At 47.4% G+C, this 23,390-nt stretch overlaps 1 protein-coding gene across 5 annotated transcripts in view; it reads left to right on the top strand.

The window, feature by feature from the left end:
- LOC102934044 (unconventional myosin-X) overlaps positions 1 to 23,390 on the top strand; it is a 287,560-nt gene that overhangs the window by 169,349 nt on the left and 94,821 nt on the right. For all 5 annotated transcript variants that reach the window (XR_006284703.1, XM_037912692.2, XM_043524831.1 and 2 more), the window contains 4 exons: positions 3,892 to 3,998; positions 7,377 to 7,682; positions 19,225 to 19,264; positions 20,471 to 21,256. Coding sequence is in view for 4 of the 5 variants with exons in the window: in XM_037912692.2 (XP_037768620.1) it covers positions 3,892 to 3,998; positions 7,377 to 7,682; positions 19,225 to 19,264; positions 20,471 to 21,256 (1,239 nt within the window). In the remaining variant the exon portion in view is untranslated. The remainder of the gene's footprint in view (positions 1 to 3,891; positions 3,999 to 7,376; positions 7,683 to 19,224; positions 19,265 to 20,470; positions 21,257 to 23,390) is intronic.

Below are 23,390 nucleotides of genomic sequence, written 5' to 3'. Positions count from 1 at the left end.
TTCCTCCCAGAGATTTCCTCTTGGATAACAGTGTGCATTAGGTTTTGTTATGTACAAGCAGGTGTGTTGCCACCAGCCGTAGTCACTTCTCGTTCCACCAGAGCACAGGCTTCCTCAGCGGCATTCCTTGAACAGATTCCAATTCAAGATATCTGCAGAGCTGCTACTCAGTTCTCACCTTTGCGTTCCACTACACTATCACTCAGCAAGCCCAGGACAACGCCAGCTTCGGCAAAGCAGTATTGCAAGCCGCATGAAAATGAACTCCAAACCCACCACCAAGGGGTACTGCTTGTGAGTCACCTACATGGAATGGACATGAGCAAGCACTTGAAGAAAAAACAGTTGCTTACCTTTCCTAACTGTTTGTTCTTCAAGATGTGTTGCTCACGTCCATTCCACAACCCACCCTCCATCCCCACTGTCGGAGTAGATGGCAAGAAGGAACTGCGAGGGCACAGGGCCGGTGGCGCCCCACATACCGACACATGAGAGTAGGGCTCCAGGAAGCGCCATAGCCAGCCCTATGGATACTGCTAAGGGAAGAATCTCTGGCTACAGTTCACGTGGGCATGCACACACCTACATGGAATGGACGTGAGCAACACATCTCAAAGAACAACAGTTACACAAGGTAAGCAACCCTTTTTTCCAGTGCACCATGGTCTTAATTTGTGATGCCATGACAAGCAGTAGCTATACCAAGACTCCAAACTCTTGTGTTCCCTTTGCTCCTCGCTCAAGCACTGCCCAATCACATCTGTCTTCAGTCAGGACACAGTTCTCCCCATCTCTTTCCCGCTCTAACCAAGTTTTTCTTGATGTCTAGAGTGACATTTTATGTGGTCCTGTTGGAAAAAGAGGAAATTGGCTTAACATTGCAGGAGGTTTTTTCTTACCGTCTGGAATCCAAGGCACAGCAATACAATTTCTCCTTCACCAATGTTCTCTGCAGGAGAATTTACAGATTTGGCACTTAAGATGAAAAGTGTATGCTAAAAGGAGCAAAATTTTTTGGCAGATATTTCTGTAATAGACCTTCTCCAGGGAGGGGCTGAATGGATTCTGTACATTGCGCAACATATACACTGTACACAGCGTGCGCACAAATATATGGACATCCACGTGTGAACAGAGATCTTTTTATGTACACATGTGCATAGCCTTCACATATGTACGCTTCCGGCTGTACGTGTTCACTGCTATGTGCAGTCAACATTCACATATGTATTCTTGACTATATATTGACTAACACCATCTTGCTGTGTGTCTGACTTACCATAAGCTTCCGTCGTTTCTGTTCATATTAGAAACTAATGGCAAAAATAACCCCTATATTTCTCAATCTAGTCACTCTTCCCTCAGATGAAGATAGGCTTAAACTTTTGAGAGTGGCTATTGTGACAAAGTTCCTCCTCTACCTCGGTGGGTCTTCTGCTTATTGGCGGATTTGCTCGCCTTGGAGCTTCATGGCAGCCCTCAGCTTGGCCGTTTTTCTGAACCCACAGTCCAGGTCAACTCCTCCTATGTCTGACCAGGAGTTGGGAGGAGTTGCAGCCCAGGGCCCTGTGGAATGCAGCTGTCTAGAGTGCCTCCTGGAACAGCTGTGCGACAGCTACAACTCCCTGGGCTACTTCCCCGTGGCATCCTCCCAACACCTTCTTTATCCTCACCATAGGACCTTCTTCCTGGTGTCTGATAATGCTTGTACACCTCAGTCTTCCAAAAGTCTGCGTTCTCACTCTCAGCTCCTAGTGCCTCTTGCTCCCAGCTCCTCACACGCACACCACAAACTGAAGTGAGCTCCTTTTTAAAACCAGGGTGCCCTGATTAGTCTGCCTTAATTGATTCTAGCAGCTTCTTGATTGGCTGCAGGTGTTCTAATCAGCCTGTCTTAATTGTCTCCAGAAAGTTCCTGATTGTTCTGGAACCTTCCCTGTTACCTTACCCAGGGAAAAGGGACCTACTTAACCTGGGGCTAATATATCTGCCTTCTGTTACTCTCCTGTAGCCATCTGGCCCGACCCAGTCTCACTGTGAATTAAATGACAGAGAAACAGATGATTTGCTTATGGTTTTCCTGACAAGGGAGATTTCTCTACCTGTAGTTTGAATTCATTTTAATCTTTCCGATCTGCTTCCTGCAAAATGCTATCATTTCACAGCTAGCTATTACTGGCAAACCCCATGTTGTTTGGGGATCAAAACGCCCTGTCTTGGATGGATATTACTGACAGATACCTGAGTGTTCTTTGGGTTTTTAATACTTTAGCAACACTTGTGAAGCTTGTCATGCCAATGAAGTCTCTGTGAATTGGATACTTCTGCTGCATGGTGGAGTTGCATCCCTGGCCCAACTCTCAAGGACAGCTCCGTCCCTGCCTAAACATTTGTAAGGTATCTATCACTATAGGCACTGTCCCTATTAATTATTTTGTTCTGGTACCACCCACAGTGTACTAGGTTCAGCATAAATCTGATGGAAAGAACAGTCCCTGTCCCAAGGAGTTCGTAATTTTAAAAGACCAACAAACTGGCACAGACTGTGGAAAGGGACACAACATACAAGGAAAGTGGTCAAGGTGGTGACTTTCTTTATAGACTGTCCTCAATTCCTTGACCATTATTAATCAGCTAATTTCTTGCGGGCGTTGTGATGGAAGCTGTTCTTCAGGAGAGATTTAAATGCAGAGAAAGCAATGAGGGAGAGGGATGTTCCATGCAGATGGGGCAATGTGGAAGAAAGAACAGAGTCGGTTATGGGAGAAGTGGAGAAATAGGACAGCAATGCTAGTATCACTGATGGAGGGGAGGAGTTGGAGGCAGTGATGTGAAGAGGAATGGTAGATAAATAGGAAGAGGTAGTGTTATGTCGAGGGTGCTGCCTAGTGATTAGAACAGGGGAATTTGTTTTAATTCTAGCTCTGTTGCTGATCTGATGTGTGATATTGGATATGTGACTTTTAGCCTCTCTGTGACCCAGTTCCTGCATCTGTAAAATGTGTATAGTGCTGCCCTGTGTCACAGGGCTGTGAGCGTTAATCAGTTAAAGTTTGTAAAGTGCTTGGAGGCCCTTGGATGGTAGGTGCTAGAGAAGAACAAACTATTATTAGCTATTATAAAATGCAACCTCCAGTACAGCAGCACATCTCTGGCAAGGACAACTCTCTCTTTGGGGTGCATCTCCCCCTACGTATGCTGCAGTACAGGAGCACATTCAGCAGGGAGAACCCTCTCCTCAGGATTCCTTTAGATCCTGCAGTGATCAGATTCCTTTGGAATGGCCACGCGATGTTTGATTGGGGATGGCCAGTTTCTTTATGCATTTTTCTCACCATTGGAGATTTCTGATTCTTCCATTAATCTTCACTTTTCAGAGTGCAAACTGCTGCCAGGGTCCTGGAAATGTAAATGCTCACCTCTGCACCCAAAATGTGGTGTGATCTCTTTATGAAATATTGAATGTCACATATTGGTAGCCAGGGGCCAATGCAGTGAGAAAATAGACTGGTGTGAAGAAAAGATACCAGCTGAGAACGGGTTAATAACTAGGTTGCACACTCTCCTCCTCCTTCCTTATTTTTCCTTCCCTCCCCCTTCTCTCTTTCTTTAAAGCCTTGACCACAGAGTGAAAGGAGGAGGCGGGGGATGGGCTTAGAGTTTGGCTCATGTAATGCACAACTTTTTCCTTGTAATACCAGGAAAGGCACCCCAGCCGAAAGTGAGGGGTGGCTCTGGAGAGGCTGCAGCTCTTGAGCAGAGATCACAGGGCAGCAGCATAAAGAGAGCACTCTGTGCTTGTCACCAAGGGAATGAAACCTCCTGACTCTCCCCTGGGGCTGATTTCTTTCCTCTCTTTGTGTTTGTTGAAACTCCTCCCCACGGTGTCAGGTTTTCCTGAAGGAAGCTCTTGAACAGAACCTGGAGAAGGATCGGGAAGAGGAGTTGAGGAAAGCGGCTATAGTCATCCAAGCCCACATCTTGGGCTACATGGCAAGGTCAGTGTTGTGGGCTGTCTTTGCGTTTTCTCCACCTGTCTGCTTGCAGTCTCCCCCATCCTCTCCTCTGCTCTAGAGTATTCCCATCAGCACTTCCACTCTTCTGTTCCCCCACACTCCAAATCCATTGGCTAGCTCCATAATCTGTGTTTCTGCTGAAATCCGTGTCTGTGGTGTAGTCATTTCTTTGACCACTGCAGCCTCCTCTACCCCCTGCTTCTTACACCCCCCATGTCCCCCGCTCCCACCCCCTAGTCTGTTAAACATGTGGCTGCAATGACCGGGTCTCTCCACTGACTCTCTGCCTCTTCAGACTCCTCATCCTCACCTTCAAGGGTCTCCAGAACTCCACCCCCTCTACCTCTTGGCTCTCAGCTCCCACTCCTCCACCCTTAACCAATCAGCTTCACCTAATGCTCCCTTCATCTCTCTTCTTCCCCTCTCCCAACTGTGCCTTTATCAGCACTGTCCCCAAGGCCTGGAGCAGCTTTCCTTCTCCTATTTTCCCAGGGGCCTCTCTCCTTCTTTAAGTTACTCGTAAGAACTTACTACTTTGGGCTAACCTTTCACCACTGATCTCCTCTCAGCTGCTCCCTTTTGCCACTACTGCTCCTAATCATAGTAGTGTTAAAGAAAAGCTATTACAGAAGAGCCATCCCCTCTCCTGCCCCTTGAAGTTAAGGTAACAGCTGACTCTTTAATGATTGTAGTACATGCTGCTTGCCAAAATAAAGCAAAATGCTGTCTCCATGCCTTTCCCTCTTCCCTTGTCTGGGTGCCTTTACTTGCTGTGCAGTCTGTGTAAATTAGAGTGTAAATTCCTCATGGCGGGGACACTTAAATAATAATAATTAATAATCAGAAACCTCCAGATATTTTGGGGAAGGAGGGGAGTTATCACATTGTAAAACATAGTTTCTAGGCAGCATTGCTAAGGGAAAACTGCAATGTCTCTTCTGTGACTTTCCTGGAAAGGAAGGTATCCAGCTAGTGGACTGAGAGATTGGGATGCACACCATTCATCTAAGTTTAGTCTTCAAATCAAGCGGTGCTTCTGTGGTCAAAAGGAAAACTCCTTATTCAACAGCTGGTGGCAAATGAGGCATTGCAGAGGGAGGTGTAGGAGCAGAAGACGGGGAAGATGAAGGTTGGAGAAAGTGAAGTTAGAAATCCTTTTTTGTGATCATTTCAGTGTTGCACTGCATCAACATTAGAGAAGCTCCAATAGAAAGGAATTAGTATGGGACAAGTCCAGAAAAGGTTTCGAGTGAGTAAGGCAAAACTAGAGAGTGCTGCCATGTAGCACTTAGAGCTTATCAGTCACCAAGATTATGTAAATTAAGCAGAGTAACCCTGCCATGAAGAGTTAGCTGTTCCAGGATTTTATTGTCATCTTTATCCATATCTTCAGGGACTTGTTCTGAGAATTAGGGAAAGAGGCCTAAGGGATGGAAGGTTACATGGTTCGCTCTGTACACTCTGCTTTACTTTCCCAGGAGCTCAGGGTGTCTGAATGGTCACTAAAGTGAAATATCTGAATCAGAAAATAAACCAAAGTGAAAATGCCCCATTTTGTTTAGCAGACCTGCTCCCTGTGGGACTCCTAGTCACAGCTGCTGACTCCACCAACTAAAATAAGTTGTTACTTTTCTTAGCCCTGCAGGACCTGTGGAGAACGGGGGCTGTAAACTGGGCTGTGTCCCTGTTAGCCTTACAGGACCTGCATGGGTCTGGGGGAGGGAGCCACACTCCATCCCCATATGGCTTCTATGACTCTTGGAGGCGGAGCCAAGCCCAGTACCTTGCAGCATCAGCAGAATAGGTAACTAAATTCCAGTTGCCAAATCAGGGTCCTTATCCCCTCTGTGTTTTATATCTGAGTAAGGGTGAAGTGCAGGATCACTGTATTTCACAGCCCTCCTGCATTGGCTGCAGAAGTTGTCTTTACCTTGGGAAGTGGAGGAAGGTGATCAGAAGGCTCCAGATGGGGCATTACATTCTATTGCCTGTGTATACCTGAGGTCAGGTTAGATGATCATAATGGTCCCTTCTGGCCTTAACTTCTGACAGATAGATATTATCAGGAAGAGCACCACGGAGCTGAGTAGGGCCTTGTCATGGTACCTTTTGTCTATATGCTTTGTCCACCTTAGAGGAGGCTAAGTATGCAGCTGGCCACCCTCTGTATGAGGAGAGGCATTGGGGAGAGAAGCAGGGGGAAGAGGCAGCCCCCAACCAGTTTATTTAAACCTGCTTCTGTCGCCCTTTCTCCTTCTTCCCCTCTCTGTAGCCTGCACCCAGCTGCTGCTGCTGCTGGCAGAGCTGTCCCTGGGGTATGGCGAATCAGGGGGACTGCCCCGGACCCCGCGCTTTGCGGGGCCCAGTTCTTCGCAAGGAGGTGGACAGGGAGGTGAGGCAGGAGGGCGAGCGGGGTGAACAGGAGGCAGGCGGGAAGGAGCCCCCCTACCAGAACCTCCCCCTCCCCCCAGCCCACTGGCAAGCCGCACCAATCAGCACCTCCCCCTCCCTCTCAGCCCCTGCTGCGTGCCACGGATCACATGTTTCGCAGCATCAGGAGGCGCTGGAGGGGAGAGGAGCGAGGGTGCAGGGTGCTCGGGGGAGGATGGGGGAGGGGCGGGAAGAGGTGGGGCGGGTGCAAAGCGGGAGTGGGAAGAAGCAGGGCAGGGGTGGGGCCTTGGGGGAAGGGGTAGAGTTGGGGGTGGGGTGTGGGCGGAGCCAGGGGGAGCACCCCCTGGCAGATTAGAAACTCGGTGCCTGTGTCCGAGGCCTCACACCCCCTAGGAACGGCTCTGGCTGCTGGACCCCTGGTTTCATTGTTGTTAACGTAGCACAATCTCAGATGCTTATGCTGGCCCTAGGGGATCATTCTCGGGTTGTGTTTGAAATTTCAAGGTGGTTCAGTGACCAGCGAGATGAATGCTGGGGGTGTTTTCCTCTATAAAGATTCCAAGGGGTCTGTGCGATGGGCATACAAGTGTGCTAGGCTGTTAGTTTTTCAGAGATGTGCATGTAAGATTTGAGGAGCATGAAACTTCCTTTCTAGTGGGTGACAATCTCTTCTTCATCCCCTGGGGATTTCATGCTCCTTTTCCCTTTCAACAAAGCCAGACATATTAAAGCAGCTCCAAGAAGGGTCACTTTCGCGACAGGAATAAGGTGGCAGATGCAGGAAAGACGGCAGCAAGGAAAAGAATCTTCGCGTGGTAGAAAAAGAGGGAGAGACTTGTGCCGCCTATGGGCACTGGCATGCTCACGTCATTTGTTCAGCACTTTGGTACCATGGGGAGCCATTCCTTAGAAACATGAGAGACATGGCTGTAATAGAAGTGGTCAGTAACTGTTTGGTTTTGTTTGTAGGAAGAAGTACCGAAAAGCCCTAGTCAGTATAGTGACAATCCAGAAGAACTATCGAGCGCACTTCTGGAAGAAAGCCCTCCTGCGACTGAAGGCTTCGGCTGTTGTCCTGCAGAAGCATTGGCGTGGCCAGCTGGCTCGCAGCCTCTATCGGCACCTACTGCAGCAGGAACAGAGACGGAAACAGGAAGTGGAGGAGAGGAGAAGGCAAGAAGAGGAAGAGCAGATCAGAAGGGAGGAAGAGGAAAGACAATGGCAAGAAGAGGAGGAGCTTAGGAGGAAACAGGAGGAGGAAGAAGAGAAGAAAAGGTACTGGATTATTTCTCACAGTTTTAGTTACATGGCTGGCTCCTAGTAGTGAATCTGCCAAGGTGTATGACTAGGTCTGAGGCTCTGGCATGACAGCAATGCCTTCAGGCCATAAGGAAGCAGTCACTTGAGACATCGTTGCAGTAATTACATAGTGTACTTAGATTTCCAAAAAGCCTTTGACAAGATCCCTCACCAAAGGCTCTTAAGTAAATTAAGTTGTCATGGGATAAGAGGGAAGATCCTTTCATGGATTGAGAATTGGTTAAAAGACAGGGAACAAAGGGTAGGAATAAATGGTAAATTTTCAGAATGGACAGGGGTAACTAGTGGTGTTTCCCAAGGGTCAGTCCTAGGACCAATCCTATTCAACTTATTCATAAATGATCTGGAGAAAGGGGTAAACAGTGAGGTGGCAAAGTTTGCAGATGATACTAAACTGCTCAGATAGTTAAGACCAAAGCAGACTGTGAAGAACTTCAAAAAGATCTCACAAAACTAAGTGATTGTGCAACAAAATGGCAAATGAAATTTAATGTGGATAAATGTAAAATAATGCACATTGGAAAAAATAACCCCAATTATACATACAATATGATGGGGGCTAATTTAGCTACAACTAATCAGGAGAAAGATCTTGGAGTCATCATGGATAGTTTTCTGAAGACGTCCACGCAGCGTGCAGCGGCAGTCAAAAAAGCAGAAGGGATGTTAGGAATCATTAAAAAAGGGATAGAGAATAAGACGGAGAATATCTTATTGCCCTTATATAACACTGCATACTTGAATACTGTGTACAGATGTGGTCCCCTCATCTGAAAAAAGATATACTGGCAGTAGAAAAGGTTCAGAAAAGGGCAACTAAAATGATTAGGGGTTTGGAAAGGGTCCCATATGAGGAGAGATTAAGGGGGGATTTTGATTAGAGGTATATAAAATCATGAGTGGTGTGGAGAAAGTGAATAAGGAAAAGTTATTTACTTGTTCCCATAATATGAGAACTAGGGGCCACCGAATGAAATTAATGGACAGCAGGTTTAAAACAAATAAAAGGAAGTTCTTCTTCATTCAGCACACAGTCAACCTGTGGAACTCCTTGCCTGAGGAGCTTGTGAAGGCTAGGACTATAACAGGATTTAAAAGAGAACTGGATAAATTCATGGAGGTTAAGTTCATTAATGGCTATTAGCCAGGATGGGTAAGGAATGGTGTGCCTAGCCTCTGTTTGTCAGAGGGTGGAGCTGGATGGCAGGAGAGAGATCACTAGATCATTACCTGTTAGGTTCACTCCCTGTGGGGTACCTGGCATTGGGCACTGTTGGTAGACAGGATACTGGGCTGGATGGACCTTTGGTCTGACCCAGTATGGTCATTCTTATGTTCTTAATTTGGATACATGCCCAAGTCTCCTTAGGACAGGAGTTACTCCTGGGAGCATTCTGCATGAAAAAATGAAAAATTCTGCGCACAATATTTTAAAATTCTGCAAAATTCTACAAATTTTATTTGTTAAAATAACACTAAATAATCACTCCAGTTGCAATTAATTTGGTAATTTATTTCAAAATACCTGTCAGCAAGTATGTCCGTAATGATATGGACACACACAAAAGTTCCCCCAGGAGTAGAGTTAAAAAAAACCACAGTGACAAGCTGGTTCCTCTTTCTCTGTCCCCTTTCTCCCACTCCGCCCCCTGAGCCCAGCTGAGGGGACAGACACCCACAAACCCTCCTCCCTAGAGCCCACCTGCAGGCCCCCCCCCCCGGGCCAATACACCCAATCCCCCTGAATCCCCTCCTCACAGCCCAGCTGCGCCCCCCGCCCCCTTGTCCAGACACCCGTCTCCGACTGCCCCTCCCCACCAGAGCTCAGGGATCCAGAGGGAGAAACAGCCTGATGCTTGGTCCCAGGCTTGCAAGGTGTTTCCTGCGTGCTGCCTTCTCTTCCCTCAGGGCATGCTGGGAACTGCAGCTGCCAGGAACCCTCTCTCTCTCTCTCTCTCCCGCTTCCCACAGCAGTGTCTTCTATGTGCAAGCTGGGTTCTGCCAAGTCCAGTGGCCCTTAGTGGTAGCTAGCAGCCCTGAAGTCCATTTCTTTGGAGGAAAGAAAATCATTCTTTGACAAAGCGCTGGCTGGGATGATTTTAGTTGGGGATTGGTCCTGCTTTGAGCAGGGGGTTGGACTAGATGACCTCCTGAGGTCCCTTCCAACCCTGATATTCTATGATTCTAAGAAAGGAAATTCTGCATGCACAACATTAATTTTTGCAAAATTCTGCATTGCACAGTGGTGCAGAATTCCCCCAGGAGTAAGGATTGGAGTGCAGTGCAGGTGGCTCAGAGTAGAAAAGCTGGGTAGGTATGGGCTATCCCTCATTCATTTGTAGAGTTAATTTACTGATTTCCTCCCTCCCCCTCCTCCCCACAATGCCCCTTCAACATTGTTCCTCTTTGTAATATGAGGAGTGGATTTTAGTCACTGGGCCAGGAATAAATATTTTCCTCCTACCTTCCCAATGGTATCGTGACCTCTGAAACATCTAAGATCAGCCAGTGTCTGAGACAGGGTACCAGACTTTATGGGTCATTGGTCTGTCCAGTATGACCAGTTTTTCAGTGAGATGGATGATTGATCTCTGTTCTGGTATTGCAGTTCTTATGATCTTATCTGCTTGCAGTTCCTTTGGATAGTTTGAAATGCTTCTGAGCTGTGCTTTTTTAGCATTACTGCCCCTGCTCTATCACTCATCCCAAGAAAGTGTGTACATGAAGATGTCATGGAGGTGCCTGGAAATAAGAGCAAATGTGCAGGATGGGAGCAATTCGTGAATAACAAGAGGCACACCTCACCATCCTTCTTTCAAGGGATGTCATTCATTTTAGTTCCATAGTTACCTACCTTCTACACAAATTTGGTGTCCCTTAACTTTTATTGTTGACATCTGCTTACACTGGTGATACAGAATCATAACACTGAAGTCATAGAAATATTTACACTAAGGGAATGAATCCCACACCATTTTAAGCTTCCTGCATGAATAATTGTTTTGTCCCCCGCACTTTGGGTCTTTGCCACATATGTTGTCCTGCAATTGGGCTTTGGCAGGTTAGAGGTATGTGAAGGGGGTCACATAAAAATCAATAGGGAAACTTGTTGCATGGAAGAGGAATCGCCTCCCACCCAGTAGACACAGCAAGGAGAGATATCTGTTGGATCTAAGTCTGGGTCCTTCATTTCCTGAGGTCAGTGCTCAGCTGTTGAATTAAAAAACTTAACTGGCAGCTCCAACAAACAGAAGCCCCATTTGACTGATACGCTAGTACAGTAACTCCTCACTTAAAGTCGTCCCAGTTAACTTGTTATGTTGCTGATCAATTAGGGAACATGCTCGTTTAAAGTTGCGCAGTGCTCCCTTATAATGTTGTTTGGCCTCCGCCTGCTCTGTCCACTGCTTGCAGAAAGAGCAGCCTGTTGGAGCTAGCTGGTGGGGGCTTGGAACCAGGGTGGACCGGCAGCCCCCCATCAGCTCCCCGCTCCCCTAAGTTCCCTGTGTGGCAGCCACCCAGCAGGCTACCAATTGCCGGCTGTTCAGCTGTCCCTCCCCCCACTGCCATGTGCTGCTCCTGCCCTCTGCCTTGGAGCTGCCCGGGGGCAGGGAAAGAAGGGTGCTAATGTCAGGGTGCCCCCCCCCCGCTCCTTTACCCCATTTTCAGGGGTGGGGGGACACATGACAGGACTCAGGATGGAGGGAGCTTGCTCTCAGCAGCTGCTATCTCAACTTGCTGATCTACTTAAAAAGGCAATATACTTACAGTGAGGTCAGCGTACTTAAAGGGGCAATGCGCATCTCTCCCTCTCACACACACGGTGTGTGTCTCTGTCTCTCTCTGCCGTGCTGTCTCCCCTCCCTCCATTCTTGCTGCCTTGTAGAGTGTGAGGCTACATTAACAATTATGTGTTAACCCTTGAGGGCTCAGCCAATTGTGAGTTCATCATTTAGCAGTAAGGCATTCCCTGGGAAATATCCCACCCTCTTCCACCCTCTGACTTCACCACCTCAACCAAGCTTCACAAATCATTGCTGTGTACAGTATTAAATTGTTCGTTTAAAACTTGTACTGTGTATATGTGTGTCTGGTGAAAAAATTTTCCCTGGAACCTAACATCCCCCCCCCCATTTACATTAATTCTTATGGGAAAATTGGATTCACTTAACATCATTTTGCTTAAAGTATCATTTTTCAGGAACATAACTACAATGTTAAGCGAGGAGTTACTGTACTCCGCAATAGCCCAGTCACCAATGCTAAGCCTGCCCAGTGAGATCTCTACATATTTAAGACACTAATGTATGGTTTATGGAATCACTTTTCTGTCAAATGCTGCCTGTATGGTCTCAGATTAGAGGGACCTTTCTAACTAAGCATACTCACCCCTGCATGGTATTGATCAGGAGGAGCCATCTAGCTAATATCCTTCCTGCTGGTGGCAGGAGAAGTCTTCTAGCTAATGTCTCTCCTGGATGGCGAAAGCCAGTGGAAAGGTATTGAGACCATTATAGTGGGTTGTCGGTGCCTCCTTGAGGGTTGGCAAACTGCTGATTTCTCTTGTTAAAAGGCCTTTGCTCACTCTCTAATTATCATTCTGTTTTGAATTTCCCTTTTCAACACCTTTGCACTTCGCGATTGCGAGGCTTCTTATAACCAAGTGGCATATGATGTTGAACTTGGCTTAGCCAGGAGAGACTTAAAACCAGTTTTCTGCGCGATCTGCAACCTCGGCAGTCAAGAAGTAGTCGCTTGGCATCCTGAATGACAGCTGAGGCTGTCATTGTAAATCGGAGGAGGACATAGTCTCATGCTGGGTGGAACATTATCACAGCTCCCTGTACCACCCTCCAGCAGCCACTTGCTCAGAGCTGGATGATTTGGCAGCCACTGTGGTTTCGGACCCTGACACTTGTACTGATGCACCAACACTGGATGAAATGAAGTATGCCAGCTGTAAACTGAAAAAGGGACGTGCGGCCGGCACTGATGGCATCCCTCCAGAACTGCTAAAATGCGCTATTGATCCTATAGCGGAATCACTTCTGGCTCTCTTTTGCCTGGTGTGGAGAACTGGAACCTTGCCAACTGCCTGGATAGACGGTATTGTGATCTCACTTTATATGGGCAAGGAACCGTGCAGCGAATGTAAGAGCTACAGGCTGATCCCCTTGTTGTCCGTGCCAGGGAAGGTATTTGCGCATGTTCTGCTGGCGTGTTTGGAGTCCCTGTTGCACCGGAAGCATTACCCCCAACTGTCATGTTTTATGAGGAACAGGTCCACATTAGACACCTTTTTGGCCCTCCGCTTGTTGTCGGAGATACACCACGAGTCCAAGAAGTCCCTGCACATGGTGTATGTCAATCTTAAGGCTGTGTTTGATTCAGTTGACCAAGTCGCACTATTTAAGGCCTAAAAGGGTGTAAGTGTCCTTACCACTCTGCTGGACTTGATTAGTGAGCTGCATAATGGAACCACTGCTTGTGTACATCTGGGGAACTGGATGTCAGCACCTTTTAAATCAGTATTTGGTGTCAGGCAGGGTTGTCTTGGCCCCTGCACTCCTTTGTCAGGCAGTGGATTTCATAATGCAGCATTCCGTCAGGTCCATAGGCATTAAGATTGGTGATCTCTCACGCTCAGATCTTGATTATGCTGCTGATGTTGCTGTTCTAGTACAGAGCCCCAACAGGTTTTGCAAGGCACTCCAGCAAATGGAGGCAGAGTTGGCTACGGTTGGTCTCCTTGTTTTGTGCTCAAAGACAAAGCTGCAAAGTCTAGGCTCAGGTCCATCCATGACTCCAGTCTCTTTGAATAATGAAACTATTGAAGAAGTCTCCAACTTTTGCTATTTGGGTTCTATACTCACCAAGTCCTCCAACTCTCACATGGAGGTTCTCCACTGGATTGACACTGAAGCGTCTGCCATGGGTCGTTCACAATCAATATGGAATCAGCATCATCTCGGCCCAGCAACCAAGTTCAGGATCTATCTGAGCGGTATCCTCTCTGTAATGCTGTATGGTTGCGAAACATGGCTACTGTGCCGCTCAGACTGGGCAAAGCTGGAGGCTTTCCGCACAAAATGCCAACGTCGTATATTGGGCATAAAGTGGAATGACTTCATCTGTAATGCAGATGTTTACAGTTGTTCTGGTCTACAGACTACTGGGGCCGTTGTCCGCAGACAGCAACTTATGCTTTTCGGACATGTCATGAGAATGCCACAAGACATTCTGGCAAACACTGTTCTCCAGGTGGCTTGTAACATCCGGGATAAAATTCCACCAGCTGAGTGGTAGAGGCAGCCCAGAGGCAGACATCCTATTACATGGGTGCATCAAATCTGTTCTGACGTTGGACAGCCTGTCAAGCCCTTTTGGCCACACAGGAACAGACCAAATGGTGAATGATCGCTACGGCTGACCATTCGGTTAAGCACTGAAGAAGGGAATGTAGTTGGGAAGGTGGTGGTATGACCTCTCCAATAATATCTATGTTTCTCAGGTCTCTTTGATCCCAGCTGGTTCTTCTGCCAGCCTGAGGGTGGAATGTGTGTATGACTGAGGCCTGGTCTACACTGGAGGGGGGGGGATCGATCTAAGTTACGCAACTTCAGCTACGTGAATAACATAGCTGAAGTCAGCGTAATTAGACTTACTTACTGCGGTGTCTTCACTGCAGTAGGTCAACTGCTGATGCTCCCCTGTCAACTCCGCCTGCGCCTCTCGCTCCGGTGGGGTACCGGAGTCAACGGGAGAGTGCTCGGCGGTTGATTTATTGCGTCTTCACTAGACACGATAAATCGACCCCCGCTGGATCAATCACTCCGGAGGTAAGTGTAGACATGCCCTAACACACTTCTCCTAATGATGGATGTTGTCCATGCTGATTATTTTAGACTATTAGCTGCCTTCAGTACTATCACATTTGAAGAGCTATTGATGTGCTAGTGGACTGTAGCAGGGATTCTGAGAGTTGTTTTAAATGGCTCTGCTCTTTGCCCCTTGAGAGAGCCTTTGGACAACTAGCTCTCAAGTGAGCTCCCAGATGGTTCTGACGCGTTAGCCTTCCTATTTAGTTATATATCAACTGCTTAACATTTTCCATTATACAGATTTTGACTTGTTTTTTTAAAGAACTTTAAGTTCTTTGAGTAATGGTTCCTATGTGTATTCCAGAGGTAGGTGCGCATGCACGCCATCCATCTGAGTCTGGAAGTTTTTCTTGGCAGTGTCCATTGACCCACATGTTTTTTATGCGTCTCCTCGTGTTCCCTGATGAGGGTATAATAGGTAGTGAGGGTTGACGCCTTTCCAGTTCCCTCTTACTGCCACGTGGGCTGAGTCAGAAACCCCTGTTCCTTCGCTCTCTTAGGGCTAGTCTAAGCTAAAAATGCTACAGTGGTACAGCTGCACTGATGCTCTCTTATCAGCTTAATAATTCCACCTCCGTGAGAGGTAGTAGCTATGCTGGCAGGAGAAGTGGCACACACCGGACTTGTGCACCTACACCTAAGCGGGTGGAGAAACAATACTTTGTGCCAACTAGGGGGGCAGATTTCCTGTTCACCCACCCGCCCCCAGCCTCCCTTGTTGTCCAGGTGGGTTCTGGAACGTGCAAGGCAGCAGCCACAAATATCCACTCCTCCGGACAAGATGACTAAGCGCCTAGACTTGCTGCGAAGATTGATTCCTCTGTGGGACTGTAGTTCCACATTGAAAATTATCAGGCTCTGCTGGGAAGTACGACTTTGATAACTATTTTAGGCTAGCAGAGTTCAAAGACAAGCTCCCTCCAGAACACCAAGAGCAATTCCATGTGCTGGTAGACAAAAAGAGACTGATCACCAGGGTAGCCAGCCCTCTGGACAGCAGTGGATGCAGCTGACACATTCTCTCGATCTCTAGCCACCGGAATAGTTATGTGAAGAGACTCAGGGCTACAATCTTTCTGCTTCCCTAGGGTTCCGATATGTGATCGAGGACCTATTTTTTTGACGAGAATAAACTCTTCAACAAAAAAATGGATGAATCTTTGCAGTTTTTCAAGAATTCCAGATTGACACTACAGGCCCTTGGCATATATATTCTGGCCCCTGGACTCAGGCAGCAGAAACAACCCTTCCACCCATGACCATGCACACCCTACCCTGCCTACTATCAACAAGAGCCCCCACGCCAACAACAACAGTCTCTGAGACCCTGCTTTCCTGCCTTTGCCAAAACCACCTCCTTGAACCTCTCCCAGCCAACGGCCAAAGGACAATTATGACACAAACCTCCCTCAGTGCCACGTGCGCAGAGGTGAATTAAGATTTATTGGGGCACTAGGCACAAAGAACTTTTGGGCCCCTCACACCGCTCTTGCCATGGGGACCCGTCCCCTGCTCCTCCTTTCTCCATTCTCCTTTCTTTCCCCCCACCCTACCTCCCATCCTCACTGCATCTCTCTCCCATTCACCCCTTCCCCTCCCCCCAGTGCCTCTTCCCCCCCCCACCCCACCCCCTTTCCCCACTGCTTCTTCCCTTCTCGCCCAACCTCTTCCCCATTGCTTCTTCCTTACACCCATTCCCCTCCCTCATTCCCCTTCTCTTCCCCCACCCCATTGCCTCTTCCCCCCACCCCCCTTTTCTCATCCCCCATTCCTCCTCTTTCCCCCCATTCCCCTCCCCCACTCCCTCATTCCCCTTCTCTTCCCCCCACCCCACCTCCCTTCCCCATTGCCTCTTTCCCCATCCCCCTTTACTCCTCCCCCCCTTCCCTCTCCCCAATTCCCCTCCCCCCACTCCCTCATTCCCGTTCTCTTATCCCCACCCCATCTCCCTTCCCCACTACCTCTTCCCTCCTCCCCCCCCCCCCCCCCACCGAGTTACTCAGCGCTGGCAGAAATGAGAGGAGGCAATGGCATGTGATCCCACATACATCCCCCACACCTTGCCCCTGTTGCAGGGGTCATTGCCCTCCCCAAACTACATCCATCCCCTCCCTGTCTCCCGACATTGCAATCTCCACCTCCCCTGAGCTGGGCTCCCTCTGCCCAGAACGGGACTCATCTACACAGTGGGGGCTGGGAGCTGCAGCCACACACAGAGCCTGCCAGCATAGGTGCTGGACCTAGGGGTGCAGGGGGTGCTGCAGCACCCCCTGACTTGAAATGGTTTCCATTAGATACAGGATTTACAGTTTGGTTCAAAGGCTTACAGCATCCCCACTGTAAATATTGTTCCAGCACCCCTGCCTGCTGGCCCTGAGCAGGAGCTAGTGGTGACCATGCCTCATTCCCTGCTCTCACCTGCCACCAAGGCAGGTTTCTTTTGTTAAAAGGGTTATGCCATTTCACTTTTAAAAGTGGAGGGACCATGGCCCCCCTGACCCTCCTCCCGCAGTTTCAGCGCCCCTGGGCTCCCAGACCCTCCACCTGCCCTGGGGTGCAGGGATAAGGACAGGACTGTTCTCAGGCATCCCAGGCACCCCAGCCCCCAGCCACGGGCAGCTGGAGAGTCCGGGTCCCCCCACAGTGACCTGAGATACTTGGGCTCTGGCCTGGCTCCGGCTTCCAGCCTGGTCGGGGACGGGGCCCTGGTGGGGGAGCAGAGGAGAAGGGGGTGTGGTCAGAGTTCCAGCACTCCTGGGGGCCCCCAAATTGGCCAGAGCTCCTGGGCATGGGCTCTGTTGGCCCATGCAGTAATCCACCACTGCACTCGTGTCCTATGACATCTTTGGGGTGATGCTCTTCTCCTCCCCTGGACGGGCGACCTCCGCTTTGCCTTTCCCCTCATTCCCTCCTCCCTCAAGTGCTACACAAGATTCGCCAGGACAGAGCCAACATCATCCTCATAGCCCCTTTCTGGCCCAGCAGTTCTGGTTCGCAGACATCCTCAGATTCTGGCTTCCGCACACTCCTAGATCTCCTCACACAAGACCAAGGGAGACTCAGTCATCCCAATCCAGACCCTTTTCACCTCACAATCTGGTATTTGGATGGGCATCAAGTGTGGACTGTGCATACTCTGCCTCGGTTCGGCAAATCCTCACACAAAGCAGGAGAGAATCCACCAGAGCCTGCTACTGAAAGTGAAAAGGTGTTGACCTGCACGACCTATTATATCCTCAGCTGGGAACAGGAGGAGATGCACAACACGCGTGCGGGTCAACGGACACTGCTAAGAAACACTTCTACACTCGGGTGCTTGGTGTGCATGCGCTTCCATGTGTGGAATAAGATAGGGACCACATTTCTCTAAGAACTTCCAATTGTAGGTAAGTAACCTTCTCATCTGCATGATTTTTAATCCCCTGTAAATTTGATCATAGATTCCAAGGACAGAAGGGAGCTTTGGAATCATCTAGTGTAATCTCCTGTATAGCACAAGCCATAGAATGTCCCCAAAAGAATTCGTATCTTATAGAAAAACATCCAATCTTGATTTAAAAATTCATTGATGGAGAACCCACCACAACCCTCAGTAAATTGTTCCATTCATTAACTACCCTCATAGTTAAAAATGTACCCCTTCTTTCCAGTCTGAATTTGTCTAGCTTCAGCTTCCAGCCAGTACACTGTGTTATACCTCTCTCTGCTAGATTGAAGAGAGCATTATTAAATATTTGTTCCCCATGTAAATACTTCTAGACTGTGATCAAGTCACCCCTTAACCTTCTCTTTGTTAAGTTAAATAGATTGAGCTCTTTGAGTCTGTCACTATACGGCATGTTTTGTAATCCTTTAATCATGCTTGTGGCTCTTCTCTGAATCCTCTCCACTTTAATTACATCCTTCTTGAATTGTGGGCACCAGAAATGGACACAGGATTCCAGCAGCCATCACACCAGTGCCAAATATAGTGGTAAAATAACTTCTCTGTTTCTACTCTGGAATCCCTTGTTTATGCATCCCAGGATCCCACTAGGTCTTTTGGCCACAGCGTCCCACTGGGAGCTCATGTTCAGATGATTATTGTTCATGACTAATGCTGCGAGTTTGTCATGGAAGTCACGGATTCCGTGACTTTCCTTGACCTCCATGACTTCTGCAGTGGCCACCGCCCCTCTCCCCGCCCCCAGCAAACTCCTGCTGTTTGGTGGGGGGCTCAGGGCTGAGGATTGGAGTGCTTTAAAAAAAGAGAATGTTCTCGAAACTGAAATTGTGCACATAGAGCCTGATCCAGTGGTCTTGGAAATCAGTGGAAAAGCCTCCCATTAACCACAATGGGCTTTAGCTCAAGACCATAATGAGTCTATGTAATCCTGCCTTCTTGTCCTTTCAGCCCCACTCCATCTGATCCAATTTCCTGATTTACCTCAAAGTAAAGAATGCATGTGCCAGGATGGGCCATGCCAAGCGTGAAGGAGCTTGGTGGGTTTACTAAATCAGCTTTATAACAGGAGCCTTACTTCACCCTTAACCATAGAGAGATGATTCGCCATAATTTCTGTTCAAATACTCAGATGATCTGGGTCTGTCACTTACTTTTGTCTTCTTTTGAACAGAGAAAAAGAGCAGCTGAATGCTATACTCCAGGTGGCTCAGGTAAGTTTAATTGTTCATGCCTTTTCTGTGTCTCCTCTTTGGACCCTCTGTAGCTCAGGCTCCTCTGCTGGTTGCCTTCACTGACTATTCTTTTTCCTGAAATATGCACCTTTATTTTACTGTGATAAAACATGTTAGAAAAACTCCCTATGAAAGCATTCTTTTCCTTCTTAATCTACAGGTGCCTGACCACAGCAGAAGGGTTGTCTAGTTAAGATGGCATGTTCATTGTTTTAGCATCTTTTTGCAGAGTTCCTATCTAAACATTTCAGGGTTAGACAGGTTGTATCCTGTTTTATCTCTGACGGTGAGCTTATTGCACATGACCCTTTGATGAGCTGCATTTTGTGACACAGTCCTTTTTGCTATATTGTGGCCTGCAACAATCAAAACAAAGGACGAGTGGAAAGGAGTTAGAACGGCTATGAATCTCCACCTTCTGATTGCCAATCTAACCATTCAAGGTTCTAGCAACATAACTGAGCATGTTGAACAAGCTGATTGTAAAAACAACTTGTTATTTTCTGGTCTCCCTTCCTTTATCTTCTTCATCCTGGTTCGTCAGCTCAGGGAAGATGAGAGATCTGAATGAAATAACTTTTTAGTGCACATACTGAACTAGCAAAAAGTAGTATCTAAACAACAGTTTCAGTCTTAACCCAAGCAGGCACTGATCACTGTGGAAGGAAGAGACCACCTAGTTGGCTGCACTGTCATATTTGTGTGGAACTAAGTGGATTTACATGATACCTTTAATATTTATTGTAGACCCATCAACAATCATTTTCCAGCAAAAACGGGGGGAGGGGGGTGCTGTTTATCTCCAAACTGTCATAATGTTTTCCAGTCTCCTTCATCATCTGCATATTGTGGTGCATTTCCTGGAATTTTCCTTCATCTCTACCATATTTAGTGTGGATAGCAGGTGAACAGGCCTGGTCCTCTAATAAAGCAGCTAGCCTTCCAATGAGGCTACAGAGCAGCTGAGAAATTCAGAGCTATATGCCTTGACTGGAGATACCATAGCTGTGCATTGGAGTGGGAGGATGAAAAACAGAAAGGATACATGCAGTGGCTTTTTATAGAGGGGAAGTGAGAATACACAACAGGCATGTTCCTGTGGGGAAGAGAAATTGGAGGACCCAGGAAGGCAGCCCCTTTATAGGTTGGGGCTCTTTAATTTGATATTGGCACAATTTCTTTAAGGTGGAGGTGTTAAGGACCCAGGAGGAGGAGATCCCACTGCAGGAAGAGGAGAGAAGGCAGATGGAGGAAATCCTAAGGCTGGAAAAGGAGATTGAGAAGCTACAGCAGCAGCAGAAGGCAGATCACATGTCCATGGCCTGTGAAAACACCAAGAATGAAATTAACTGGCAGCGAGAAGAGGAGATCCAGAGGCTAGAGAAGGAAGCGTCCAGGGTCGCTCAAGAGTTCTTGGAACTACTGGATTTTGGAAACCTGGATGAAAGCGTGCAAAGCCTAGAACATTCACTTTCCAATGAAGGAACCCTCAACATTGACTGCAGCCTTGTGGCGCCTTTGGCTGAGGAAGAAGTAGATGAAGGCTTTCATGCTGATGATGAGGGGCTCTCTGTCCCCAGCCTGGTTGTTTTGGATGAACACGGCACCAGAACCAGCGACAACTCCAATGAGGAAGACACATATATGAATCTACCATTTCTGAGAAGGGGTGAGGTGGAGGTAGACAGCACCGCAGATCATCTTGTGGAAAGCCCCGAGGAGCACAGTGCCCCATCTGACACCACAGAAAGTATTTACAACACAGTCTCAGAAACCCTGAGGAGTAACAGTGGGGTGATGGGAGAGCCAATTTACAGCTTCCCACCAGATGTGGAGTCTGACTATGACCACGAGGAGTTTGATGGTTTTGGAGATACTGGGAGCACCTTGGCTGAGCCCCTAAATGGTGAGGAGATCTTGAGGCGTTCCCATGGTACCAGCATGGACTCCAATCGTGGCAGCCTAGACTCCGTAAGAATTTTTGCATTAACTGAAAGCCAGTTTTGCTTTATCTATTCATTCTCTGGTGTCTCACTTTGAGTGCAGTTATTAGTAGATAATACTCTCTTAGCCCATCTCCTGTTATATAGGAGGTCAGAGTAAATGATCACAGTGATCAATTCTGGCCGTAGAGTCTATGAATCTTTGCTGGCCAATACTAGATCACTAATAATGGTCATGAGAGAGAGGACCTGATGTGTTGGCAGTAAGCAATTAGTGAAAAGGCAGAGGGGATGCGTCTCTCCGTCATTACTGGCCCCCACACAAGCCAGCAGACTTCCGCTTTCTGTACAGGTTCTTATACTGTGCTCATCACCATGTTATCTGAGCACCTTCCAGCAGTGTGATTAACATCTGCCATGTGTTCTCTCATCAGAGACTTTATATTAATAGCTTAAGTCTCTCCAGGGAAGACCTAATGGGTAACAATGAGAGGAAACCAAATGTGAGAGTAAGAACAATAGATAGAATTGATCTCATCCCCAAAACCCCTATTGGCCTTGCTTAGGCAAGGGTTTCAGAGTAGATGCTTAACTCCTAAATCATCTACTCGTGATTTCAGCTGCCACCTACTGTGTATAGAATATATGAATAGATTTTAAAGCCTGAAGAGACCGTTGTGATAATCTAGTTTGACCTTCATAGAATTTCACATAGTAATTCCCTCCCCTGTGAGAATTACAGGAAGGGTGGGCCTAGGGGTCTGGGGCTCTGAAGACCCCGGTTCAGTTCCCAGCTCCACCACAGACTTCTTGTGCTCTTGGGCAAATCACATGGGCCCAGATTTTTAAAGGTATTTAGGTGTTGTGGCGCTTAACGTTGCAATGTCTAACTGACTTAGGAGCCTAAATATAATTTTCAAAATGGATTTAGGCACTTAGGAGCCTGTCCATGGGATTTAGGTTCCTAAGTGCCTAAATCCAAGTTGAAAATGAGATTTAGGCTCCTTCGTCAGCACCACAACTCCTACATACTTGGGCCTTAGTTGTCTGTAAAATGGTGACGTTACGTCCCTACCTCCCACGGGTATTGTGAGGATAAATACATTAAAGATGCCTTAGATAGATAAGTGACACTGTTGAGACCAGTGTCTTGTGGTTGAACTACATATCTGTTAGAAAAATATTCAGTCTCTATTTAAGGACTCCAGATGAAGATTGACTTACCACTTCCCATGCTATTCTGTTCCAGTGATTCATTACATATACTTTTTAAACATTGCATCACATTTCCAGTTTGAATTTTTCCAAATTCAACTTCCAGCCCTTGGACCTTGTTATGGTGTTTTTATTAAAGGACCCCATTTTGTCAGATAACTTATCTTTGTGTAGGTTCTTAGATCGTGATCAAATTGCTTCTTACCTACTCTGTAATACATTAGTTTTAGTTCTTTAAAAAGCCTTTTATTGTAAGGTGGGTTTTCCAGATCTTCAGTAATTCTTGTAGCTCTTACTTGAGCCTTCTCTATTCTTTAACATGCTTGTTAAAATGAAGACAATAAAACTGGTCACAGTTTTCTAGCAGGGGCTTTACCGGTGCTGTATACAGAGGCAGTTTCACCTCCCTATTACTTCTTGGTAGTTTCCTGTTTATAATCCAGCCCTTTTTACAACAGCACCACACTGGAGTTTATGTTCAGTTGGTTATCCACAAAGACCCCTAAGTCCTTTCGAGAATAAATTCCCTCATCCTCCAATTACAGCCTATGTTCTTTGTTCCTTAAGAACATAAGAACGGCCATACTGGGTCAGACAAAAGTCCATCTAGCCCAGTATCCTGTCTTCTGACCGTGACCAATGCCAGGTGCCCCAGAGGGAAAGAACAGAACTGGTAATCATCGAGTGATCCATTCTCCATCACCCATTCCCATGTATCACCTTGCATTTGGCTGTATTAAAACACGCTTGGTCATGCTCATGTTACCATAACCCTCTGACCCAGAGGTTCCAGAGGTACTTGCTGTCACTCACTGAAAGTTCTGGCCTTGGGCTCTTAAAAAAGGTTAGTACTGCAGTGGGCCTCGAGCCCACTCAAGTGCTATATTTCATTTTCGTAGAGTCAGAGTTTAAGGTGAGAAGGAACCTTAAATCATCTAGCGTGATGT

This window comes from Chelonia mydas, chromosome 11, assembly GCF_015237465.2.
Source record: "Chelonia mydas isolate rCheMyd1 chromosome 11, rCheMyd1.pri.v2, whole genome shotgun sequence".
NCBI lineage: Eukaryota > Metazoa > Chordata > Testudines > Cheloniidae > Chelonia > Chelonia mydas.
This window is presented reverse-complemented; position numbering and strand designations above follow the sequence as displayed.